This window comes from Notolabrus celidotus, chromosome 4 (assembly GCF_009762535.1).
Source record: "Notolabrus celidotus isolate fNotCel1 chromosome 4, fNotCel1.pri, whole genome shotgun sequence".
NCBI lineage: Eukaryota > Metazoa > Chordata > Actinopteri > Labriformes > Labridae > Notolabrus > Notolabrus celidotus.
In genome coordinates, this window is record NC_048275.1 from 16343142 (window position 1) to 16368553 (window position 25412).

The following is a 25412-nucleotide window of genomic DNA, read 5'->3' on the forward strand; positions in this document are numbered from 1 at the left end:
CTTTGATCATTCATTCACCGGCCACCGCCCTACGCTCCATCTAAAAACATTAACAACAGTGTCAGACATGCACTGAGGCGGTGAAGGTTACACTGTAATCATATATTTAAATATATCAAGTTTATGGTTTTCCCACAACATCACAGGTACCCCAATGCATCCCTGTCCACTGTAAACCCTGAATGATACATTATGGACATTTATATCGCTTCTGTTGGATGCCAAAATCAGAAGCATCTGAATTCAGGATACACTGAATTTTTAACTCAATATTAATTTTTCATGCGTTGTAAAAAAAAAAACCCCCACTACACCTTACATTTCCCATAATTCAAACGAAGTTTCGCTTCAGAATTATGACGTCTCGACCAGGGGTTCCCAAAGTGTGGGTCGGGACCTCCTGGGCGTCGGGTGATGTCTTTTCCAGATGTTTTTATTTTTTTTTAAGTTATCTAAAAATATGTATTATTATTATTATTGTTATGTTTATTTACCTTGTTTTCTTATGTTTATCTTCCTTTTTGCTTGTATTGTTATTATGTATTTATTATTATTTTTTGTTTGTTTGTTTTTTCCTTCTCTTTGTTTGTTTTGTATTACTCATATACAGTTTGTTAACTTGTGGTGAACTAAGAAATACTGAAAAATGCAATAAAAAAGTTGAATGACAAAAGTAATCTAAAAAGATTCTTTATTATTTATTTTGGTTTACTTACCTTGTTTTCTTATGTTTACATTCATTTTTGTTTTTACTGTAAATTATTATTATTTTTATTTATTGTTATTATTATTTTTTTTGTTCTTCTTTGTTGGTTTTGCATTACTCATATATAGTTGTTAACTTGTGGTGAACAAAGAAATACTAAAAAAAATGCAATAAAGAAAGTTGAATAATTCTGGACTTGAACATTATGTAATTTTGTATCATACTGTTCTGTACTTCATATTGGGGGGGTGGGGTATATGTAGTTGTTTCTGTTTTCTAATTTTTAGTTTTGTATTTTATTGTTATGTTGTTTGCTTACTCTTTAATTTTCACTGTGGAGTTAGACAACATTTTTTTGCTCGTATCCTCTTTATTTAATATTCTTATTATTGCTATTAATATTAGATTTTTTACTTATTTATTTTCAAACTATGAATTCCAATTCCATTATAATTCATATTACATTTTTGTGTCTTTATTTCCTTTATTTGCATAAATTTATTTGTAAAAAATAAATAAATAACTGAGCACAAATGATTTACTTTGACTGTAAGAAATAAAAATATCCTTATAAATAGATTCAATAATAAAAAAATAAAAAAATTGAATGACAAAAGTTAGCTAAAAATAGTAAATTTAACCCATTAAAGTAAAAAATACCAACAAAAATAGTAGCTTAACTTGAAATAAAACCTTGAAAATAGAAAATGTGATGAGTTTTCTGCCTTTCTTTTTGCCAGATGACTCCTAAGTTTAGGGTTAGTAAACAGTGAATTATCAAAAGGATCAGTAGCAGTAGGTTAACTCATAACGGCACAGGAAATGAACAATAGATCACTTTGAGGGATAGTGGGGGTCTCAAGTCTTTGGCACGTATATTTTGGGGGTCACGGGCTGTAAAGTTTGGGATCCCTTGTTTTAAACTACCAAATGTAAAGGAGGCTTTGTTTTTGAAACCATACATTTATAAAAATGTTCTCCTTGCCGATGAAATATTCATTTTAAAAGCAGGAGTGATAATGCTTGTGAGGTCTGCTCACATTTCTTAGATGATTTAATTAGTATAGCATCAAGAAGTACACCAATTATCCCCTATCATACACAGGTATATCGTGCATACTGCAAAATAATGTCAACATGTATTAAAAGTTCTTCATTATTATGATGATACAGTTTGTTTTTGCAAATTAAAACTATCAAACTTCACTTATAGGAATTCATTTATTTATATACACATACCGTATTCCATATTAGGAGTACTTGTGTACTTGTTAGGTGTACTAATCCACATGACTCAATGAATAATGTGATATTTTAGCTGAAGCCTTAATTTTTTTGTCCACATTTGTATTGGGTCAGGTCAACATTATTTTTAAGCCATAATATCACATACTTAGTACGATTTATCATACAGTTCAGGATGGAAATCACCCTTAGGAATTCATCTGACAAGCAGCAGTGTGTATATAAAATGAAAGAGTCCTATATATGTGATAAGCATAGCTTTTTAGAGAGTCTTAAGCATCGTGTCCTAACAGGAAAATATTATAAGATGCAATCCAGCTAAAGAAGCTCTCTGTCAGAGTTTAATCCGACACCAATAAGAACATGGTCTGAAATGATCAAGGTATGCCCACTATGTCTATATTTAAAACCAAAGGATTCTCAGCTCTGGCAAATCAGACACCGGGCTTCCTGCAACGCTGTTTGTCCATGGCTACAAGTATCTTCAAACCTGGAATAGATGAGAAAATAATGATAGACAGACCTAATAAAATACACCATTGCCAAGAAAGCGGAATTTTTGGGCAGTCAGTAAGCTAGGAATGTGTACCCTGTGGAAGGTAATACCTCTGTTTTTAGACCAGTACACAGGGAGCTTATCCTCTCTGAAAACAATGTGCAACCATGGATCAGAACAACAAAACACTCAGACACTGGTAACAGTTTCATTTTTATGTATATTTAAAACACTTCAATTTGAAAACGACTTGATAGACACAAAATACACAAAAAAAATGGTGATCAATATTGCTAAAGCCCTGAGTGAAAATAAATAGCACTACTAGTAGTAAGAAAAATAACTCCTTATTTGGGTTTCTGCTGCAGCTTTTGGTGCCAGGCAGGAACTTCTTTTTTTGTCTGAAAATGAAGAAGAGACAGAGGAAAACATTTGGTTAGAAAAGGATCACTTCATGAAAACATGACCTTTTGTTTGAATTAACTGTCATCTCTTCAACGCCCTCATTAATGAAGGATAAACTCTACTTACAGCTAAGCAATTACATTATGTATTATTTTCTGTGAACCACTTGCACTCCTTTGTCTGAACCTCTGTCTCAGCAGGTGGAGGTGCTGTGACTCATTCCAGGGTGTTTCCATGTCAGACACTTACAAACACAGTGGGTTTGGGTTTGCTGGGCGACTCTTCCTCTGTGGTCCTGCTGATATGTTTAAACGTCTGTTTTCCTGCTCCAGAGGTTCTGATACCGGTTTTATCTGTTTCCAAGAGGTTAAGAGCGTCCCCTTGTCTGGACTTCATGCTGATCAGGACTTGTTTCATTACAGCCAACTCCTGTGGAATAACACAGTTCATGAAAATAGAAATGTGAAAACAAATGTAGAAGAATAAACAGGAATCTTTATGAGAAATAAAAGGATTCAAACATAGATGAAACAAAAATGAACACAATAAATAGTCATTATGTGTTTTTAAGAATGTATATTGCTCCTTTCCGATTACACTTTTCTCTTGAACCACATGAGATCTTGAGGTCCATCTATGGGACGACTTCTAATAAGCTCAACAAGCTCAAGGGTCTGCAGGGTGGCAGCAGGGCAGAGGGGAGGACTTGGGGGCATTTCACGGTTCTATTTATCACCCCTGAGGACATGAGCTCCAGCATGTCGCACACACGCACGAGCACACACACATAGTCAAAAACACACACGCACCCTGGTGGCATCCCAAACAGCCAGGCTGAGGAACAGCTGTCTATGACAGGGCACATACTTCATACAGCAAACGGCTGGACGAGGGGGAGACACAGTCCTGAGTGCACGAGCGTACAAGCACACACAATCTAGAGAAGCAACACCCTTTTACAGCATGCCTGGTTTGCATTTTAAAAAAAACTATTCCATATTTAGATAATCAAAAAGGAATTCATCATCATCTATTAATTGTTTGCTATTTTTCAACATTACAGAGGTTCCAGGTTACAAGATTTAAGAATGAGTTGCTTCTTCCTGGTCTTAACTTATTATATTTGAAGTTTTTGAATCGTTATTTGAAGGAGACATGGGACAAATCAGACAATTTTCTTTGACCTTAGAATATCAAAATAGATTTTTTTTCTGATATTTTATAGGCCACAATAGTTTAATGTTGTTGTCATAACCAAAAGTTGTTATTTTGGCTTCTATTTGGCTGTAGTTTTTGTTTCTCTCGATATGAAAAACATCTAAATATCGTCTATGGTGAGAATGAATGTATGACAATGACTTTATTTCATCACATCTACATTAAGGTCAGTCAGTGGACAACATGTAATACCTAACACCATACAGTGGATAGTGAGACGCAAACATTTCAACATGTGTACCTCCCGATGGTTGAGGAGTCTCTCCAAATCAGCGGCCATGTTGTTTTTCACCTGCAGCAGAGCGGTGCGTTCTTTCCTCAGAGAACTAGCAAAATAAAACCAATAAAAAACATTACTATACGTCATGTTGTGAATCCAACATGTTACATATTAGTACCTCATTGGTTCAAGTAAAGGTCATAAAACATTACACTGCCAAGAACCACTGATCAACAGTTGACGTGTCTCTTTAATTAAAGTGTGTTGTGTACTATGAAGCATGTTCCAGTTGGAAATAAGGATCCGTTTTCTGTTTTACACTGGGTGGATCCGGTCAGGAACATAGGATTAAAGCAGAAGGTGTGGTTTACCTTGTTAATTAAATGCTGCTTCACTTGTAAGACTGTAATTAAGTATTGTTTGAAAGGGTAAAAATAAACAAAAAGCTGAACTATGAAAAGCAATCAGTCATAAATCAGTCAGTTTAACTGACATTTATTAGCACAAAGGTTACAAACCACTGGTATTAAACCATCAAAAGCAAGGTAATACATTAAACATGTGAGTTTCTAAAATGTAATTATTATCTGATAGTCAAATTGACTAGTTTTAAGGCATTATCTTGTAGAGATCTTCTTCCCTGGGGCTGTGAAACACACAAGTAGGGACTTGTAACAGGGCTCTTTAAAGCAAATCAACGTTCAAATCTTAAAGCAACAGCTTGTTAGCACTGCCACTGGAAACTCTGAGAAAACTGAGTGTCTCATCGCCCCCTCTGAAACAGTCCTATAAGACACTGTAAGACGATCTGATCAGACTGAATTTCGAATATGACAACATGAACAGTGAAATAAGATGCTAACTTAAGACAAAGACTGGTAGAGGATAAGGTGAAAATCTCCAGTGAGCGTTCTCTTACAGATAGAAATGTACAGACACCTGTCAGACGGGGAAGTTAAAGAAGATTAAAAGCATTTTGAAGGTTTTTTTTTCATCCCCCCTGTTTGCCCCAGGTCAGTGTTAAGTGTTAGAGAACAGCAAGAGAAAACCTGCAGTCTGCCAATTTGCATATTTCTCAGGTAGAAAAAAAGGAAGCAGGTGGGGAGGGGTTAGGTCAGTAAGCTGTTTATGTGCTGGTATAAAATGCTGATTTACTAGGCATGGACAAACTCATGGAAACATGGAGGGAAGAGCTGAGAACGAGCTCAGAGATTATAAAGAAGGGGCACCTAAAGAGCCTGGAGGGATGGCCTGCTGCCGTGATGAGTGTATCACATGATGTGAACTATACGGATACAATAAACAAACATTTGGGACACACACACACACACACACACACACACACACACACACACACACACACACACACACACACACACACACACACACACACACACACACACACACACACACACACACACACACACACACACACACACACACACACACACACAAAACAAAAACAGTGCAGTTGAAATGAAAAATGTCATGTGGGGAAGTTTATTTGCGCACATAGAGGTAGGTGTGTGTTCTCCCAGTACCTAGTATTGTCCTCAAGCGAGGTGACACGTTCCTTTAGGGTGGTGATCTGCGCGTCTCTTTGTCTCACCGTCTCGATCAGGTAGCTGTGGGGCTGCTGCGTCTGCTGTAACAGCTGGTTGGCTGCCAACAGCTGAGGAGAACATAAACAGTATGTATATGAGCATTCTGAAGCAAATGTGAGGACAGATCAGGGGTTAACTATGGTTCCCTTTTATTCTGCAGCTCTTACTTCACCTGAAAGTCAGGTCTACTGTTCTTTAATAACATGCTCTGTGACTGTGACATGTGATGCAACAGCACGACTTAAACATCTGTCATCATGATGCTTTTAAGACTATTTGGACTTAAGTAAAGGTTATAAATTATGAACATCTGACTATGCTGTACATTTAGATTATTTAAAATGTCATTATGAAATTGAATATGAGTAAATATCTTGAGAATTTGAATATTCACTTTAGATAGTTTAATGCTGTTACACATGAAAGGCAAAAGTTACATCAGCCTCACTATTTGTATTAGGGAACGATAAGGACAAATAAAAACATATAAGATGAAAAACAGAGGGGACATTTCAAAAGATGAATTCAATATTTTCAACTTTGACATACCTGTAAGGTTTTTTAGTTTGATATTACTTGGCCCAACTTTATTATTCTCAACTATTCTCACTTATTTCATGTAAATTCAGAGGATCGTTTCTTTTGGGGAACATTAGCGTTGAGCTCGTTTGCTTTGTTTTTACACAAAAAAAGGTTTAAGAATGCTTCAAGATTAAAGAAAAAAAACATTTTGTCACCATACAGAGCACAGGATCAAGTTTTTTAAATTGTTATTATGTTTATGGGCATTTTCTGTCATGTTTTGGTCTGTTGTTTTCTTTCAGTGGTTTCTGAATACCTGTGTTCCTTTCTAGATTTTCTTTGTGTTTCAGTCTTGTTTCCTCCCTGTGTATTCTGTTTGTTATAAGTTGACTGTATGTCTCCCTTGCGGTTTTAGTGTTTCATGTCTTGTGTTGTCTTCCCTGTATGTAAAGAGTTTCCTGTTTTATTTTTGTATTTATTGCTCCCTGTGTTTCTGGTTTAGTTTCCCCTCTCTTTTGATTGTCTTCACCTGTGCCTTGTCCCCTCACTCTTCACCCAGTATGCGTATCTATAGTCTCTGTGTTTCCTCCCTTCTGTGTTGGTTAATTGTGTTTGTGACGTGTGATCTGTGATTTCTGAGATTCCTGTATTCCCAGTGTTTTTTGGTTGAAGTAAGTTTTTTGTTTTATCTCAGTTTTAGTTTATTAAATCATTTTTATTATAATCTGCACATGGGTCCTCCTCCTCGTGAAACGTGACAATTTTTGCCTTTATTGGATAGGGCAGCCGAAGAAAGACAGGACATGCCAGAGAGTCAAGGAAGACATGCATCAAATGGTCCAGACCAGGAGTCGAACCAGCAACTGCTGTAACAAGGACTTTATACTTTATACAGTCCCACACATTTACTTAAATTATGGATTACCAGTTACACAATTTTAATTGCACTGTTTTATTGACCCCTGTTTCTCTCTTTTTGAAAGAGACGAGCTGAGCAGCATCCGTTGTGGCCCCTACAAATACTAGTGATTAAAAACTCATACAACCCCACTCAAAAAAACTGAAATATCCCTTTAAAACAAAGATAAGTGAAAGATTAACATTTCAGTTATATTTAAATTTTGGAAAACTTTATTCACTGTAGAAAACTTTAGCTTAGCTATCTATTTGTTTTCATTTAACTTAAGACATGCTGCTGAGCATGGGAGCTCCCTGCACTTTGTGTTAGAATTTTAAAACAAAGATGTCTTTTGTCTAAGATAAAAAATAAAACCTTTAACATGTTGCAAATCTGAAAAGCTGTTTAATAAACATATGCTTAAATGCATTTAAACAAAGTCAAGTGTTGGAGTTTGTATTATTCAAAATTTTGACGTCAATATTTTCCCTTTTACTGCAAATGAATATCGGCTCCAAATATCTGTTATCGGCCTCCTTGACTACTAATAATGAGTATCGGTATCGGCCCTGAAAAAAACACATCTGTCTATCTCTATTGTAAAGCACTCTGTGGCGTTTTTTGTCTGAGGAAACCGCTATACAAATGTATTATTATTATCATTATTATTATTGTTATAGCCTCTGTAATTGGGGCGCCCACTTAAACCATGAGGCCAAAGGAACCTTGAATAAGTTTTACTTGTAAAAGGAATCGGTAATCACCAGAGACTCATGGTTTAAATAAATAAATATTGTAATTGAGCCTCTATTTTTGAACAACTCTTGATGCAACAATCACAGCCTTTGTTTTCTGATCTCTGGTTGTATTTGGGGTTTTCTAATAAAATGCCTCTATATGTGAGTTTTTAAAAAGGCCCCTAAGTAGTAGTGACGTTTCAAGTATGATGATATAGGAAGGAGGAGAAAAGAAAAGTCCCAACCGTAACAACCTGCTGCTTCAGAAAAGACCGTTAATAGTGTTTTAATGATCCCTCACATAGGATCTGCACGTACTGTACCTTAAACGACATTACTCGGTATTTTAATCTGGGCAACAATAGATAAAAGTTAGGGTGTTACACATTAAGCCATTTTTACAGCCAGCCAGTTGTGAGCAGGACCGAGAGGGCGGGGGATGAGTACAATAGTAAGTTAGTCAGGGCATCTGTGTGGGTGGTTAAATGGTTAACACCCTTTCTAGTGATTATAAAGTAAAATATTTCACCTCTTGCTTTCATACTTGATGAATAATGAGGTATTCCAGACCAGTGCCAGTCAGTCACAGCTGACAGTTGAATAGCTGGCTTATTTAGTCGCACAAATTTCCCCGGCCTCTCTACTTGGGCTTGCGCAATCTCTTCTCTCATAGAACTGCTCATAAGGAGTGAGGGGGAGAAAATAGAACAAATTGGCTGCAAGAGCTGTCATTCACAACATTTCAAACCTTACTGGACACATTTTAGAATCAGAGCACGAGTAGTAGACATGTGACTTCACATACACAGTCACGCATAGACAGAACACATGTATACACACCCTAGAAAAATTAAAGCCTTAGTTTTGCACACACATGTACGAGGAAAGCCAAACACAACAAAAGCCTCAATGACTGGAGTGGTGAGTTGTTAGGAGAGTAAAGAGCATAGCCGTCACGGTTTTTTGGCACTGTTTCCCACTGTGTCAACAAGTGTGACAGGTACTACAGACTCCAACTTTAAGCCGTCCTCATGTAAGGACTGCCGCGTCTCTGCTATAATAACCCTGTCATTTCTTCAACGTTGCTTTAGAGGTACACGAAGAGTAAAAAAAAACAAAAAAACAGATAGTTTTGATATGTGGTGAGCAACCTCCAAAGAAGCTCAATTCTTCTCTTGTTCTTTGATGTTGGCCTTTCTTTCTGTGTGTGTGTGTGTGTGTGTGTGTGTGTGTGTGTGTGTGTGTGTGTGTGTGTGTGTGTGTGTTTCGTGCGATGGTGTGAGAAGGTAAATGGGGGCTGATGAGAGAGGAGCCACCGACTTTGGCTCTGTGATAATGACTCTGTTATGTCACCACAGAGAGGCAGAAACCAGCTGAAATAAATCATTATGGCTTTAATAGAAGCTGTGTGGAAACCATCATCTGAGTTACTGTGGGAGGTTTGTGATGGTGTGACAACAAGTGTGAGTTGCAGGCACTGACATGCACTTCTTTTGTTCGCATTTTTTTAAAACATCAAATTGAGCTTTATCCCATTAATGATGGTCCCCAGGCATGCATACACCTGGATGTTGTTTGTAAGTTGTGTGTGTGTGTGTGTGTGTGTGTGTGTGTGTGTGTGTGTGTGTGTGTGTGTGTGTGTGTGTGTGTGTGTGTGTGTGTGTGTGCATGCGTGCGTGCGTGTGTGTTCACCTCTTCAGTTATCTGTCCAGTCTGTGACTTGTGTGCATCCAGCTCTCTCCTCAGTGACGTGTTCAGCCTCTCGAGCTGCAGCACCCTGCGGGCCAGGTGAACGCTGCAAACAACGAACACAACGTTTTTCAAATATCAAATCACCACAACAAGTTTACACTGGTGTGTACTAGCACTGTGTTGTTTGATTAACACTACTCGTTATACAACAGATAGCATTAATAAGACTTCTTTGCAGTGCATTCTTTTTTTAAATCATTGATTGAATGGCAAGTAAGATGCAAGAGTATTTAGTTCATTCGTTTTTAAAAAGAAAGCTCAAACAGAAACTAGAACCAGATAACTGTTGGGACTTTTGGAGCAAATCTGGACTGAACACGTGCTTCAAAGAATGACTGATTTGGTGATACTCATAGTTCAGGGTTGTAACAGCAGGTGTGGTTGAATCACTTAAGTAAACACTCTTGGGGCTGCTTCTCAGAAATACAAGAATCAGCAACTGGTTTCTATGTTTAAAGTTTTAAAAGCTCCCTCACAATAAAAGTGTCCTCATGTTTTTTCATTTGAAACCCTCAACTGTGAAGCAGCTCTACAACAGTCTTAAGCTCTTTTCTTTTTCATCTGGCGAACACAGCTCCATGGTCAAGCTTGTTTAAAATCTTAAAAGAAGACCTAACCTGTGTGTTATGACGTATCACATGCACTTATAGTTTGTCATTCTTTATAGGCGCACAGAAAGAAGTTCTATGAGAAAAAAAAAAAGAATCAATAAATCAGGAAAGTTATTCAGCCTTTCTGGAGAGGCGTGGAACACTCAATCTCTGAGATTTTAGGAATATCATTTGAATCTTCTTTCATTTTTTTGTACCTCAGGAAAATACCTGAAGGCCTCAGAAAGAGAGACACTTATCCCCTGAAGATTTTCATGGCTGCAAGTAAGAAAGCAATAACAAGAGGCTGGCTTCAGAAGAACCCTTCCACAATTAAACTACTTAAAAACATTATTAACTCTGTTCGCAGTATGGAAAAAATGACTTTTGCTCTTCGCCTTCAAAAGGAGAAGGGGGAAACACTCTGGGAAAAATGGGATTGCTACAACCACAAAGACTCTTAACTTTTTCCGTTTGTCTGAAACCTTTGTTGTGTACTGTACCTGTCTATAGTACTTAAGTCTCACTTTATTTTTTATTGATTGTAATGTAATGTCCTAGTCCTCACTTGTTCAATGTTATATGTTCATATAAAACCAAAACAAAAATAAATAAATATAAATCAGGAAAGTTCAGTTATGAGTACATTTTTATATGTTACATCCATATAATACTAGCTTTCTATTTTCTCCAGTTAGTGGAGACTGCAATCCAGCATTTGCCCAGTCCTCTTCCTCAGTGAAGATAAGTCTGAGTCTTTTATTGGACTGATTCTTATCTTATCTTGATGTTGCGTCTCTGTAAAAAACACAAACAAAGAGTACGGTCTAGACCGGCTCTTTTTGCAAAGTGTTGAGATAACATTTGTTGTCAATTGAGGCTATAAAAATAAAGATTTATAGATAAAAGTTCAGATTAAAATGACTGCTTGCTCTTATACATGTGTGTGGCTGCATGGCTATGTCTGCTTTAGTTGTTAGTTTTTATGGATCTATGTGACTGCATGTCTACGTCGGCTTTAACTGTTATCCTTTATGGATCTATGTGGCCCCTTGTCTGCCGGCTTTACTGTTAGTTTTCATGTCTGTTTTACGGTGTTGTTTCATGTGCCTTACTTCCCAAAAGCATAACAAGGGACAATGACTACCAATTAGCCATGGCTAGAAGTCCCACATACACTGCATTGGTTGCATTATAATTTAGATGTAACAATGCCTGCATGTATTTCCTGTCAAATAAACCCATAAATACAGTAGGCATATCAATAAGGACGTCAGTATATCAGCCATGTGATCAATCTGGCATGTAAAGTGTGTTGTGTACTGTACCTTTGTTTTAGTCTTCTTTTGGCTGTTGTGGGAACATTGGCTCCGTAGCCGTACGAGAACAGGACTCTCTCTGCTTCATCTTCATTCTCAACTGGTAATAAATAAAACATTTATTTCTGTACATCTCCAGCTCTGTGACTACACACAAATTAAGAGTAACATGTTTAAATTAAGATATTCAATTTTCCCTTGTGCATGATAAAAACTAATTGAGAAATCAAATTCTATCACACACACTTTTCCTCCCACAACATGTCAAGTGCTTGTTTTATCATCCTTTTATCATTCTGACTTCTCTGTAATGTAATGGGTGTCAAAGAGCTAGTGCTATGTCCTTACTTTCGGCAGCCTGCATGGTGACTTGGTCCAACTCTTGCTCGAGTTTTTCATACGTCACGAGCCGAGCGGCCTGCTCGGCATTCTGAGCTTGCAGCTCCGCCACCCGCTTCTCTGATGACATCTGCAGCCTGTAAAACTCCTGGGTCAGGAGCTGAGGGAAGCCATGACAGAGGAGAGACAAAAAATATATCAATAAACAAATAATGTGATGTGTCTTTTTGTGTATTTAAAAATGATGCTTGATACTTATATCACTGAAACTCATAATTCAACTCTTGTCCATACTCAAAGTTGTTTTAATGACTAATGTCAACATTTAAATGTGTACAAATATGATCAAAATCTACTTATAACCCATTCACTTTTAAGCATTTCTAATATCATACATATGTATTATACATGCAATATATCATTATATTTTTCTCTTTCATTGTCTTGTGTGCAACTCAATATTACACCGTGAAAGTTCCTCTGACAAGCAGGCTAGCAGGAAAGGGTTGAAACACAGGTCAAGAGGTGTACCTCATTCAGACATCACGAACAATCTGCATTAAATTAACTTTCTGTGCGTGCGTGCGTGCGTGCGTGCGTGCGTGCGTGCGTGCGTGCGTGCGTGCGTGCGTGCGTGCGTGCGTGCGTGCGTGCGTGCGTGCGTGCGTGCGTGCGTGCGTGCGTGCGTGCGTGCGTGCGTGCGTGCGTGGGGGTTCTGCAGTGGAGAGAGGTAAGGATGAAGCTACAGGGTTGACATATACTGTAATACCTGAAACTGGGACATTTCATTTTAAGTTCTTAGATTAGACTTTCCTGACTGCACAGTGGGATTAAAGAAGGAGCGAACTTTGGTTTGACTCATTCTTTTTTAAGTTTGCAGCAAATGTGTTCCCCCAGCTTTAACATACTGGTACTCTTATTTCAGAAATTTCAAGGTGAAATATTGTAAACCTGAATATGGAGAAAGAGGGGAAGTTTGAAGGGTGTTATGGACTGATGCAGCCCAGGCCTTCACAGGGTGCACAGAGCCCATTTAAAAATCTCCAGTTAAAAATAACAGCTTCTGATGACATCAAATAATAGAATAATTTTAACTCAGAGAGAGACTTGTTAGTAGTTATAACCCTAATCTCTGAGACTCAAACTTGGTGATTGTGATTTTTTTTTTTTAACTTAGTTTTTATTTCAAATTCAACAGTTTACACAATAATATTCACAATTCTTAATTTTTCCTTTTTTGTTTACAGCTGTATCTATATGATTACAAGGATAGGCACAATAATAAAATAAAAATAACCCAGCAAGATAGATATAACTTAACTCTATCATAAGGTAAAAAATATAAATATACATACAGAAAACAAGAAGAAGATAAAAGCAGATAAATAATAAAGGGGGTAAGAGTTGGGGAGTGGATTTGCGCGTGTGTGTGGCCGTGTGTGTGTGTGCGTGAGCATGCGTGCGTTTACACATGTATGTAGTAGCTTCAGCTTAGAAGCAGTACTGAAATGGCAGGGTTCCATCTTTCCATGAATGTTTCTTTCTGTAGTCTTAGGGAGTATGTTATTCGTTCCATGTGATAGATTTCCAATACCTTCTCAGTCCATCTACTATATGTCGGAGGGTCAGGTTTTAGCCATTTAGTTGTTATACATTTCAGAGCTGCTGTAGTAAGTATTTGTAAGAGATATTTTTCAGCTCTACCATCAATGCCTCTTGGTGTTAAAAACCTCCTCACAAAATGTTTTTATTTTTGCACATGTCCAGAATATGTGAGTATGGTCAGCATTTTGTGTACCGCAATTTCTCCAACATATATTAGAAAATATTGGGCCCATTTTAGCCACTATAGCTGGCGCCCGGAAGAATCTCATTATCACCTTCCACTTGAATTCCCTCCATGAAGTAGAATTGGTTACAAGATGACTTGGTGATTGTGATTTAAGGTTACTTTGGAGAGCTGCAGGGGGGCATTGACAATTTGACATAAAATGAAAAGTATCATCAGCATTCATAAAATAAGTCATATCCTAATTATAAAATTGCATACATCACATAATTCAAATAATATTCCCCGTTAGCAAACCCTTGGACTTTAATTAACGTAAACTTCTACAACAATTGCATTAAAGATTCTGCATGTTTGTGGATTTCAGTGCATTAATGTGATGACAGTAAGATATGGAATGAAACATGTTTAAAAAGATTATCCATTTGATGCTGAAATGTTGCAACTATACCATGACAGGTGCTGAGAAACTGGAAAAACATATCAAATCAGAGACTAGATAGCATCAGCATCCAGGGGGAAATGTTTTAGGATAATAATTTAGACTCTTGAAGCTTTGTGCTGTTTTGTTTAGAGAAATAAGCTCATGTTACTGAGTGTACTGATAGGGCAGCGCTGTATGTGATCTCTCAAAAATCGCTTTATCTTCGTACCGAAAATATCTTACGGTCAAGGTGAATGGCTGAAAACATTTCAAAAGGGTAAATAAAAGAAATAAAAAAATGACAACCACTGTTTCGTATACCTCCAGTTTCTTCTGCTGTTTCTCGTTCTCCACCTGGCACTGAGCCAGGGCCTTGGCTGTCTCATCCTTGACCATTTGAGCGCGCTCAGCTTCGAACGAGTGCAGCTTGGCCTGGTTGGACAGCTCTGATACTCGGTTGTCCGTACCAAGCTGGAGCTGGCGAAACCTGCATGTACAGAAACACACAGGTAGATCCCAGACTTACACAATATTCCCTGAATGTGTGTAAAAGAGTGAGATAATGTGTGTTTTGGTATTAAGTAGGACAAGTCTGGATGAGGAAGTAGCTCACACACTCAGCTGGGGCCCCCCTGGTTGAGTTCAGTCATGCCTAGTGGTTTCAGACTGATGTTGCATTGTCTTCCTTTTTATGGTAACAATTATGTTTGTAGATGATTTGCATGCTCAAAGCGTTCTGTGGCACAGCCTGGCAACGACTTTATTGCACTAAGTCGCCAAACAGGAAAGCCAAGTCTTCAATCATTTTGTTGCAGAAGAGGGTTTCCCAATGGCGCTCCCAGCACTGTTTGGTCTTGTTTGACTTTTCATAATTTTAGTTGGCAGCTAAGAACAGAAAGGTGTTCCTACTTAGGTGTTAAATAATTAAGTATGAGACATACAGAGAAATAACTTCTTCAACAGTTTCTGTTTCCACATGACACAGCTCTGTGTTAAGCAACAGTCATCATAATTCATTGCATGCTGTGTAAAAAGTGAAGTCAAAGTTCATCAATGAAAAAAAGGAGGATCAAACTTGATCCAGTGTTTCTGTCCTTTATCGTCTTTATAAGATATCAGAATGTGCAACTCTGATTTAATACTTTATTGTGTTAACTTTATAGTTGAACCTTTAAATCACCAGGATGACACAAATGTTTAATTTACATGGACAAGTCTGAAACTGCTCTGTCAAAACCAGAATAGTCATTTCAAAGTTATCAATTTTCAGTAGTGTTTGCTAAAAATGAAGCAAATTTGAGGGAATGACTATTAAAACATCTTCTCTCTATCTATCTATTATGGATTCATTTACACTCTTCCTTTCGTTTCAAAGACAAAAATCTTAAAAAGAAAAAAAAAAAAAAGATAAAATTTTATTTTTTTTAAATAATAAATAATGAGAATAATCATTTGCCGTGACCCTAAGAATAAAAACTACGCAATTTTCAAACCCTGTGCTAATTCTCATCCAGCTATAAATCACACACACACTCACACTCATACTCGTACTGTATTAAACCATGCAGGATGGTTGGATAATATTAATAACTCGATTACAGCTGACCTGATAGGATTTCATCATCCATGGAGCACAGGCCTGAGCGGGGTGCTCAGACAGACATGTACACATGGTGGAAATTTTATGCCTTCTCTTATTGATGACAGCTGCAATCTAGATGCAAAGAAGCAAAGTGAAGTCGGAAAAAAACCTAACTCCTCCAGAGGAGAGTGACCTGCCTTAGCTTTTATCTGGTTTCTCAAAAGCCAGTTTTGATGTTTGTGTTTACAGCAGCTGACTCAGCAATTTTGTTACAGAAAGTTAAGTTTTGGTACAGAGTGGGAAATGGAAAACCGCTCCCAACACTTTTTAGATGTTTTGGACAGACTGATCACCATAACTGGCTTTCTGATACCGAGATTGAAGCTGGCGCTCTTTGCTACAATCATCTGACGCCATTTCAAGCTTGTCCGCCTCATTCTTTAAACCAAAAATAGGGGCATGCGTGGGGTTAGGGGTTAAGGGCTTGTGGCGAGCATCTGTCGTTTCTGGCTTGTGATGCGACATAGAGAGGGAATGTGATCGCAAGCAGAGAGAGAGAGAGTGCAAGAGAGAGTGAACACTGTGTGTGTGTGTGTGTTTGTGTGTCTCTGAGTGTGTATGGAAAGAGCAACAGCTGGTGGTTTGGATCTAGAGAAATGACCGGCATGTCGTAGTAACCCAGGACAGGGACACTGCTGTGGCTGCTGCTGTTTGTGTGTCTATGGGAGGCTGTTGCAGACACAATATTGTATAGTTTGAATAAAATACATAAGCATTAAAACAATGCAAATAAAGAGATCGTTTTGAAAAATACTTCTTTGTATACTACATATAAAATACTACATATTGGACTTGTCAATAAATGCGAAGAACCGGCATTCATGTAGTAGAAGCATAGCACAAGAAAAGAGGATAAGGTGTGCAGGACACTTTTGAAACTCATTTAATATGGAAAATGGGTTGGCCTAAAGTGTGTGTGTGTGTGTGTGTGTGTGTGTGTGTGTGTGCGTGTGCGAGTAGCAGGGCTCACAATATATCTGTTGCAATTCGTACAGAAGATATGAAACTTCCTCCAAGGCCATTATCCAGCAATTCTTTTCAAGGCTGAGCTGAGATGGGCAGTGTTGCCTTGAGCAGGGAACTGGACTTGCAACATTAATAGAAATCACTGTAAGCTTATAAAAGAAAACAAAAATGGATTTAAAAAAAAAATTCAAAAAAACTAAGGGGAAGTAAGAAAAAGAAAAAAAAGTCATATTAAAAAAACAAGCTGAATAACACAGCTTTTTCATTCTGATATATGCACTGACATAATTTAATATGTAATGCTGCGTTCAAGTACTATGTCCAGTTCAAGTGTGGAGTACAGTCAACTTACATTTCATTTGCATTGACTGCATATAATGATGAACTGCCTATCTCTGTGTCCTCCCACTGTGTAAAAGTGAAGCCAAAACACCTCCAGGACAAGCACTGTCAGCAAATATTGATGTCATGCCTCTTCCACTAACCCAGACACACGTGATGAACTTACTTACATCTTGACATTATAACTGGCTCAGATGCATACTTGACAGACTTCTGATTGGCAGCGGTGCAATCCTTTAATCGTTTGCCAAATCAGCAAGTCAATGCCGGCATATGCAGACAAGTAAGTTGAGTGATTAGGTCGGTTGCCTGGAATGACTTGTTACTCTCTTCTGATCTTGACCGTTGTTTTCCGAATCTAAAATAAGGTTCCTGGGTAAGCAGTCACAATGGAAGAGCCGTTGAATAAGGCCCTATGGAATGCGTTTTATTGTTTTTCCAAATTCTGTTGTTTCCATTTTAATTTTTTAGAATTCCGTTTTTTACCCTTTACACTTATTTTAATAATAATAATAATAATAATATGAATATTTCATAGAATTTATATAGCGCTTTTCTAAGTACCCAAAGTCACTTTACCACCATATAGTGTGTGCTTTTTGTGTCAGTGAATAAAATGTCCATTACTGAAATGCAAAAATCCTTAAATTTATTGATGCAACACATCATTGCACAATTTTGGCCAGTACGTTAAGTCAAAACATAATGTTGTAACATAACAATGTACCAATAAGTGCTATAAGTACAAAGTGCTTATAATTTTAAATGGTTTCAAGTAAAAGAAATAACTGAATGTAAACACAAGTCCATTTGAGTTGTTTTGTCCATTTCAGCTCATCACAGGTGATTGCCTTAGGACAAGTATTCTAATAGTAGGACTAGCTAGTCCTTGTGAGGTACCATCTCTCTCCATTTAGGTTTCCCACCGCCCAGTGACATCACGAGGGAGAGGAACGTTTGTCTGGGGAAATGTTTCCGGGGGGCACTTATCTGGGCACCACCTGTGCATCTCCTCACAAATATTCACCCGCCTCCTCCCTAAATAAACAACATGTTGAAGTGAAGAAACATTGTCTCATGATGACAGTGAGTCACATTATGTCAATTTCCGCGATATTCCATGTTTAACAGTAGATTCCGTTTTTATTGGCCAATTCTACGATACTGTCCGCGATTCCGTGAACCGGAAAGCATAGGGCCCTAGTTCAACCCTATTTCTATGTCACTAAATAACTACATGAAACTAAAACTCTCATGAAAATGAGCATTGGAACATTACTCAGCATAAAAAGGAATCACTTTGATGACAGGTACCATGTTTGAGAAACATTTTCTTTGATGTGTATTTGAATTGTAAAGTTTGACCCATGTCCGATCTGTTAACATGGAGGAGGCGGGCTTTATGACCTCTACTGCAGCCAGTCACCAAGTGAGCTCTAAATCTTTTGGTTTCACTTCAGGGCTTTTGGTTTCAGTTCAGGGCTCCCCTGTCACGTCATCCATCGTATTACACAGTCTATGGTCATTAACAGAATATATGACATGTGTTCAGTAGTTCACAGTCTCAGTCTGCATTGAACCTGCCCTGAAACTTTTTCACTCCTGAGAGGCAGGCAGGAAGGGAGGCCAGTGACACCAGTTGGTGCAGGCCTTCAGTGAACTCTGACTTCCATGTGCTCCTCCTGACCCCTCAGTTTCAGCAGAGCATTCATGTGATCTTTAGTGAGAAACAGACCACATCCACCAAAGCACTGCCGCTCCCATAACACGCGCTGATGAGAGGCTGCCGCTGCGACTCACACATCAGCAGCAGAGCGAGAACAAGCTCACGGCTTTCAGGGACTGAAAAAGCACCACAGCGAGGAATCAAATAAAGAACAAAATGGCCGTCTTATTAATCATAGTAGCATGACTTTGGGTGACCTCACACACACAACAAGCTAACACATTCCTGATTGGCCCACAGAGACTAGCCATGAATTTGAAATATGGTGTGATTAACCCTGACATCAAAAAACTGTACCAACTGGCCCAAGTTTGACAGTTTAACAGTTGCCCTCAGGTGAAGTTCCTACACTTTTCCTGACATGCAGCCTTTTAACAACGCAACCAGGAACTAACCTACATTTTAAGTGCTGCAGTTTGAGTCTTTAACTCCTAACTCTACCCCTAACCCCTAGTTTGAGTCTTTAACTCCTAACTCTCTATTTCCCCCTATGGATCACAGCAGCACAACCTGAGCTACAACAGTTCAGACTGTGGACACAAACTTAATCAGATCTGGATGATGTTTGCTTAAATGCTTTATCATGCCGGGCACTGAATACTGCACAAGGCTTCTACTGACTTGTTTTGTTCTCATTTGGTGCAAATGCAAGATATACCTTGTGAAGGTTACTATTATGTGCACAGAAGTTATTATCCTGTGAAGCAAGTTAAGTTCTGCACAGCAAAGGCATGTTAGGAACTTGCAGTATGTTTGAAATTGTACATACTGTACACAGAGAAGTTATTTCCAGTGCATGACAGCTGTGTGTACCTGAAGTTGTAAGGAAGCTGGTGGATCAATAGCGAATAACCCTAGATCAGAGGTTCTCAAACTTTTTTGACTTGTGTCCCCCTTTTCAAAAACAATTTCAGCCAAGTACCCCTTGTATGGCCAAGAAAAATTTACAAAATATCATGAATAAATGTATGCATGTGGTTTTACAGTGTCATAATAACATTGAAAAGAAAGATGATACAAATTCTATACTTTTGTAGTTCAATATTTTCAGAAATAACTAAATATTGAGGCAAACAAGAAGCAGGGTTCCCACTCTTTTCCTGAGATCATTTTCCAGGACATTTCCAGGACATTTTCATTGATGATCAAGCTGGTATGACAGTCTAAATTAGTTCCTAATTTAGCTCCTAAATAGTCTAATATGTTCCTCTAAGTGGAAGTCTAAATTGAAAGACATGTAGTCTATGGCTATCAATGAAATCATCTCTTACATATTTAAAAATGATGGCAAATTGATAATAGAATAATGCGACCACAGATGTACAGCACTTCACTTTATTAGTGCAACCAAGTAACAATGATGGGCAACTCTCATCTCAGCTTTCTCTTTTCTCAAAAAATATAAAATTAGCTAAGAAAAAAACAAAAGAGCCAGCAAAGGAATCAGGAAGCTGCCTTATTAAAATAATTAAATAATAATAATGATCAGAGGATCAGTGCTTTAATGACCTAAATAGATCTGAATGACAAAAATGGCCACAAATGTTTCTCAACTCAACTCAAACTCAAAATATACCTGCTTAATCATGATATTCATCCTGCTGAGTGGTCGATATAAAACAAAGCAAATGTCACGTTTTTTTTATTTAAGTTACCGTAAACTAAAAAAAAATTGCACTGGTGTAAAGACGCACTCTATATTTGAAGATCTCTCAGAGGTTTAAAAAAATGCAAACCGTCTTCCTGCATGGCGATGTCTATTATGATCAGCGATGTCTACAACGTGGAGTTTCTGTGCAGCTGTGTCGCTCTTTTTGTTCCGTTTGTTTTCACTATCGGGAGTTTGCACTCCTACTAGCTAGATCAGGGGTTCTCAAACTTTTTGGAGCCAAGGACCCCTTACAGGTGAGAAAATTGTCCAAGGACCCCCTCATAATTGTAACAAAGATTAAGCACATTAGTGATGTGTCATGATCAAAAGCTGCGGCTCTGAGAGCCAATGCTTTATAGTGGATCAGAAGAGCCGGCTCGCATCGAGAGAGAGCCGGCTCCCAGTTTTTTCCTTTCGCTGCTTAGCTCTAACAGTGCTCAGCCCCAGCTCTGCTCACAGCAGAGCTTTGTTTTGATTGGTCAGCATGGCGGCCATGCGGCCAATCACATGTGAGGATATAGGATACAGGTGATGGAGGGGAGGCTCTGTATCGTGGCTTCATCTGTTCCCTCAGAGAGAGTCTTCTTGAAGACCGGGCAAAAACTCACTGAGAGGAGAAATCGGATCAGCCCATCCAAGCTGAGGCATCTGATTTTTCTCAATGCCAACCTGAGGACATTCATAATGTTTGCTTGAGTTTGGTTCTGGTTCTGGTCCTATTTGCTTGAGTTCTGGTTCTAGTCCTATTTGCTTGAGTTCTGGTTCTGTTTGCTTGAGTTTGGTTCTGGTTCTGGTTCGGTTCTGGTCTGGTTCTGGTTCAGATCTTGTACGGTTCTGGCACAGTTCTGGTCCGGTTCGGTTCTGGTTCGGTTCGGTTCGGTTCTGGTGTGGTTCTGGCACGGTTCTGGTTCAGTTCTGGTTCGGTTCTTGTACGGTTCTGGTAAAGTTCTGGTTCAGTTCTGGTACATTCTGGTTCGGTTCGGTTCGGTTCTGGTTCGGCTCTGGTTCAGTTCTGGTACGTTCTGGTTTGGTTCTGGTTTGGTTCTGGTTCGGTTTTGGTTCGGTTCTGGTACGGTTCTGGTTTGGTTTGGTTTGGTTCTGGTTCTGCTCTGGTTCAGTTCTGGTACGTTCTGGCTCAGGTATGGTTCGGTTCTGGTTGACCCTAATCCTAACCCTAACCCTAACAGAAATGCACAAAATTGGGCAATTATAAGGCTTCTCATAAAAACACGGTACCTTAAAGGGTTTTCAACACAAACCATAGTTTTTGCAAAGTTAAGGTAAAATTTACGGCAACAAAAGATCCTAAATTAAGAGCCGTTCGGGAGCCGAAAGAGCCGGCTCTTCTTTGGGAGCTGAGTTAAAAGAGCCGGCTCTCTGAAAAGAGCCCAACTTTTCCAGTCACTAAAGCACATGCTTACTACTATTTACACTCTTAGTTGCCCTTGGAACTATTTGTATTGTAAAACGTATCAATGTAAATACTTCAGACCTGTACCATAGTGATAAACAGATAACACTTCAATTTGAATCAAGTAAATACCACTTGTATACTTTAAAACAGAGGGTCATTTCATTCCTTGTGGACTCAACATGACAGCATTTATACTTTTCAAGTAATTGATCTTAACGCTTTCAGAAAATTAACAGTAACAAGACTCACATATCCCTTCGAGCCACTAAATGGTGTCATAACAGTGGTGTATATACTGTTTTTTAATGACACAGCACAATTTTATAATTTATTAGAAATGTATTCAAATTATTTTACGGACCCCCATGCTACGGTTCGTGGACCCCCAGGGGTCCCAGGACCCCACTTTGAGAACAACTGAGCTAGAGTGCAGTAATTGAGCTCTCAGCCTGCAGAGAAAGTTGTGAGGCACAGACCCCCAAGCTCTCTGTCCGACTCCACTGGTCACACTATAACTTAAATATAAGACTCTTTGAATCAAAAGAGCACTCTACAAGGTTAATGTGACATAAAACATAAACAATATACCCCCGTTTTCTGTGAATGCATGATTATGAAGTGAAGAAGAAAAGATGTGAAAAAAGTTGCGCAGTGTCGCTGTCTTTTCCAGCACAGCGTGCACTCAACTTTCAATGAATGGGGATGTGTTTTGTTAATACGGTCAGGTTGCACGCAGCCATGTTGGAATAATTTTCCAGGACTATACGTGCTTTTCCAGGAGATTTGACTTTTTCTCCCATTTTCCAGGTGTTTTCCAGTACTGGAAAACTGGTCAACTATTTTCCAGGTTTTCCAGGTTTTCCGGGACGCGTGGGAACCCTGAAGAAGCATTTCAACCACCTTACCATTGTTATCCTCCTGGCTGCGCTTTTATAGCATGCAAATGTGCATGATCGCTCGCTGAACAACTGACGTCAACAGATGGAGGCCGTCTGGTCCAAGCAGTTTTGCAAATAATATATTTTCTGAATTAATATACTCAATTTGGCTGCATTTACCCTAATATAAGACAAGTTTCTTCCCTTGAAAAACATCTGAAAAAAAGTGGTTTTGTGTTTTATTCCAGGTTTAGTAATTAAATGTCGAGACAGTGGTCAGTGCGCCTCATGACTGAGGTGAGACGTCATTCACTGCTACAGTGCCAGGAGGAAAAAGGATGGAGGGACATGGTGACTGGGGCAGGTAGCACAAAGCAGGACTCGTTAACTAATAGCTGAGGCAGAGTCATGATGGCTTCTCTAAGAAAAAACAATGCAGCAGAGACGTTAAAGAAATGTCAAATAGTCAAGATATATGGTGCCATGGTGCATGCTGTCTAATGGTGACATGCGAATAAAATAGTCTTACTGAAAAAGATATAGAAGGTATGACCATTGCCTGATCCGTCATCCATCTGCAGGTTGTTCTAATTATTTATGCTTGGGTGCTTTATTTACATTTAAATGTAAACCCCCACCCCCCCCCCAAAAAAAAACCATTTGAGCCACCTGAAGGACATCACAGGCCCCCTGCTGGACCCCCTGCAGTTTGCCTATCGGGCAAACAGGTCGGTGGAGGATGCAGTCAATATGGGTCTGAACTACATCCTGCATCACCTGGACTCCCCCAGGACCTACGCTAGGATCCTGTTTGTGGACTTCAGCTCTGCGTTCAACACCATCATACCAGACATCCTGCACCAGAAACTCACCCAGCTCACAGTGCCGGCCTCCATCTGTCAGTGGATCACCAACTTCCTGACGGACAGGAGACAGCAGGTGAGGCTGGGGAGCATCAAATCCAGCACCCGGACCATCAGCACTGGCGCCCCACAGGGATGTGTTCTCTCCCCACTGCTCTTCTCCCTCTACACCAATGACTGCACCTCAGGAGACCCCTCGGTGAAACTCCTGAAGTTTGCAGACGACACCACCGTCATCGGTCTCATCCAGGACGGAGACGAGTCTGCTTACAGACAGGAGGTGGAACAGCTGGCTCTCTGGTGTAGTCAGAACCATCTGGAGCTGAACCCGCTCAAGACGGTAGAGATGACAGTGGACTTCAGGAGAAGCCCCCCCCCACTCCCCCCCCTCACCATCCTGAACAGCACTGTGTCTACTGTGGACTCTTTCAGGTTCCTGGGATCCACTATTTCCCGGGACCTGAGGTGGACCTCCCACATAGACACAATCAGAAAAAAGGCCCAGCAGAGGATGTACTTCCTGCGTCAGCTCAGGAAGTTCAACCTGCCCCAGGAGCTGCTGATCATGTTCTACACCTCCATCATCCAGTCTGTTCTGTGTACCTCCATCACTGTCTGGTTTGGCTCTGCAACCAAACTAGACAAACACAGACTGCAACGGACTATAAGGACTGCAGAAAAAATCATCGGTGTCGACCTGCCCCCCATCCAGGACTTGTACCGGTCCCGGGCCAGGAAACGGGCAGGTGGCATCACCGCTGACCCCTCACACCCTGGACACAAACTCTTCAAACTCCTCCCCTCCGGCAGGCGCTACAGATCACTGTGCGCCAAAACAACCCGCCATAAGAACAGTTTCTTCCCCCAGGCTGTCACTCTGATGAACACTAAACCATAACAGTGTCATACCTGTCAGATAAATACTCTCTGTAAATAGACATGTAGATACACAATGCAACAATTCTCAAGCAGAATTCCATATTTCTATTTTTTGTATTATTTAACTTCTATTTTATAATGTAAAACTACCTCTGCAACTCACCACTGCACTTTATCATATTATTTTAGCCTGTACATATTAGTCAAGCCTATTTGTTGTTTCTTTGTATTTATAGCTAAGGTTATTGTTATTATATTTTTATTTTATTTTTTATTGTAGTTCTTATTCCTATTCCTATGCCTTGTACAAAGAGAGCACAGTTTACCAAAGTCAAATTCCTTGTGTGTTCAAGCATACTTGGCGAATAAAGCTGATTCTGATTCTGATTCTGATTCTGATGATTTTAAGACATTAAAAACGTGATTTTATGTATAAGGTGTTTAAATCATTAGCTTACTTTGATGTATTTAATGTGTCTGTTTTATTGATATTTTCAATTAAATATGAAGAGTTTTAAAAAAATGTTTCAAAAACATATTTTTTTTATTACTAGCTTAAGGTATTATCAAATCAATTGAAGTTGGGTGGCTTTTACTAAGTCAAAATGACATTACTAATTAGCTGTATCTTAAAAATGTAACTTTATTAAAAAAAAATATTAAAAAGGAAATATGTTTTTTGGAAATTTATAAAAAACGGAGATATCTGTTTTTGCAAATGAACTCTTTTGTCATCAAAAAGTATTTTCCCAAAAATCATTCTTCAGAGTCCTCTATTCTGGTCATT

The 25412-nt window shown here is 38.8% G+C and overlaps 1 protein-coding gene across 4 annotated transcripts in view; it reads right to left on the reverse strand.

Annotated features, from left to right (window-relative positions):
* Positions 1-2647: 2647 nt before the first annotated feature.
* pibf1 (progesterone immunomodulatory binding factor 1) overlaps positions 2648-25412 on the reverse strand; it is a 32312-nt gene continuing 9547 nt past the window's right edge. For all 4 annotated transcript variants that reach the window (XM_034681564.1, XM_034681562.1, XM_034681563.1 and 1 more), the window contains 8 exons: positions 14586-14751; positions 12061-12211; positions 11722-11812; positions 9744-9846; positions 5832-5962; positions 4312-4396; positions 3102-3281; positions 2648-2848 (listed from right to left, as the gene is read on the reverse strand). In XM_034681564.1, coding sequence (XP_034537455.1) covers positions 2795-2848; positions 3102-3281; positions 4312-4396; positions 5832-5962; positions 9744-9846; positions 11722-11812; positions 12061-12211; positions 14586-14751 — 961 coding nt within the window. In that variant the 3' untranslated portion in view covers positions 2648-2794. The remainder of the gene's footprint in view (positions 2849-3101; positions 3282-4311; positions 4397-5831; positions 5963-9743; positions 9847-11721; positions 11813-12060; positions 12212-14585; positions 14752-25412) is intronic.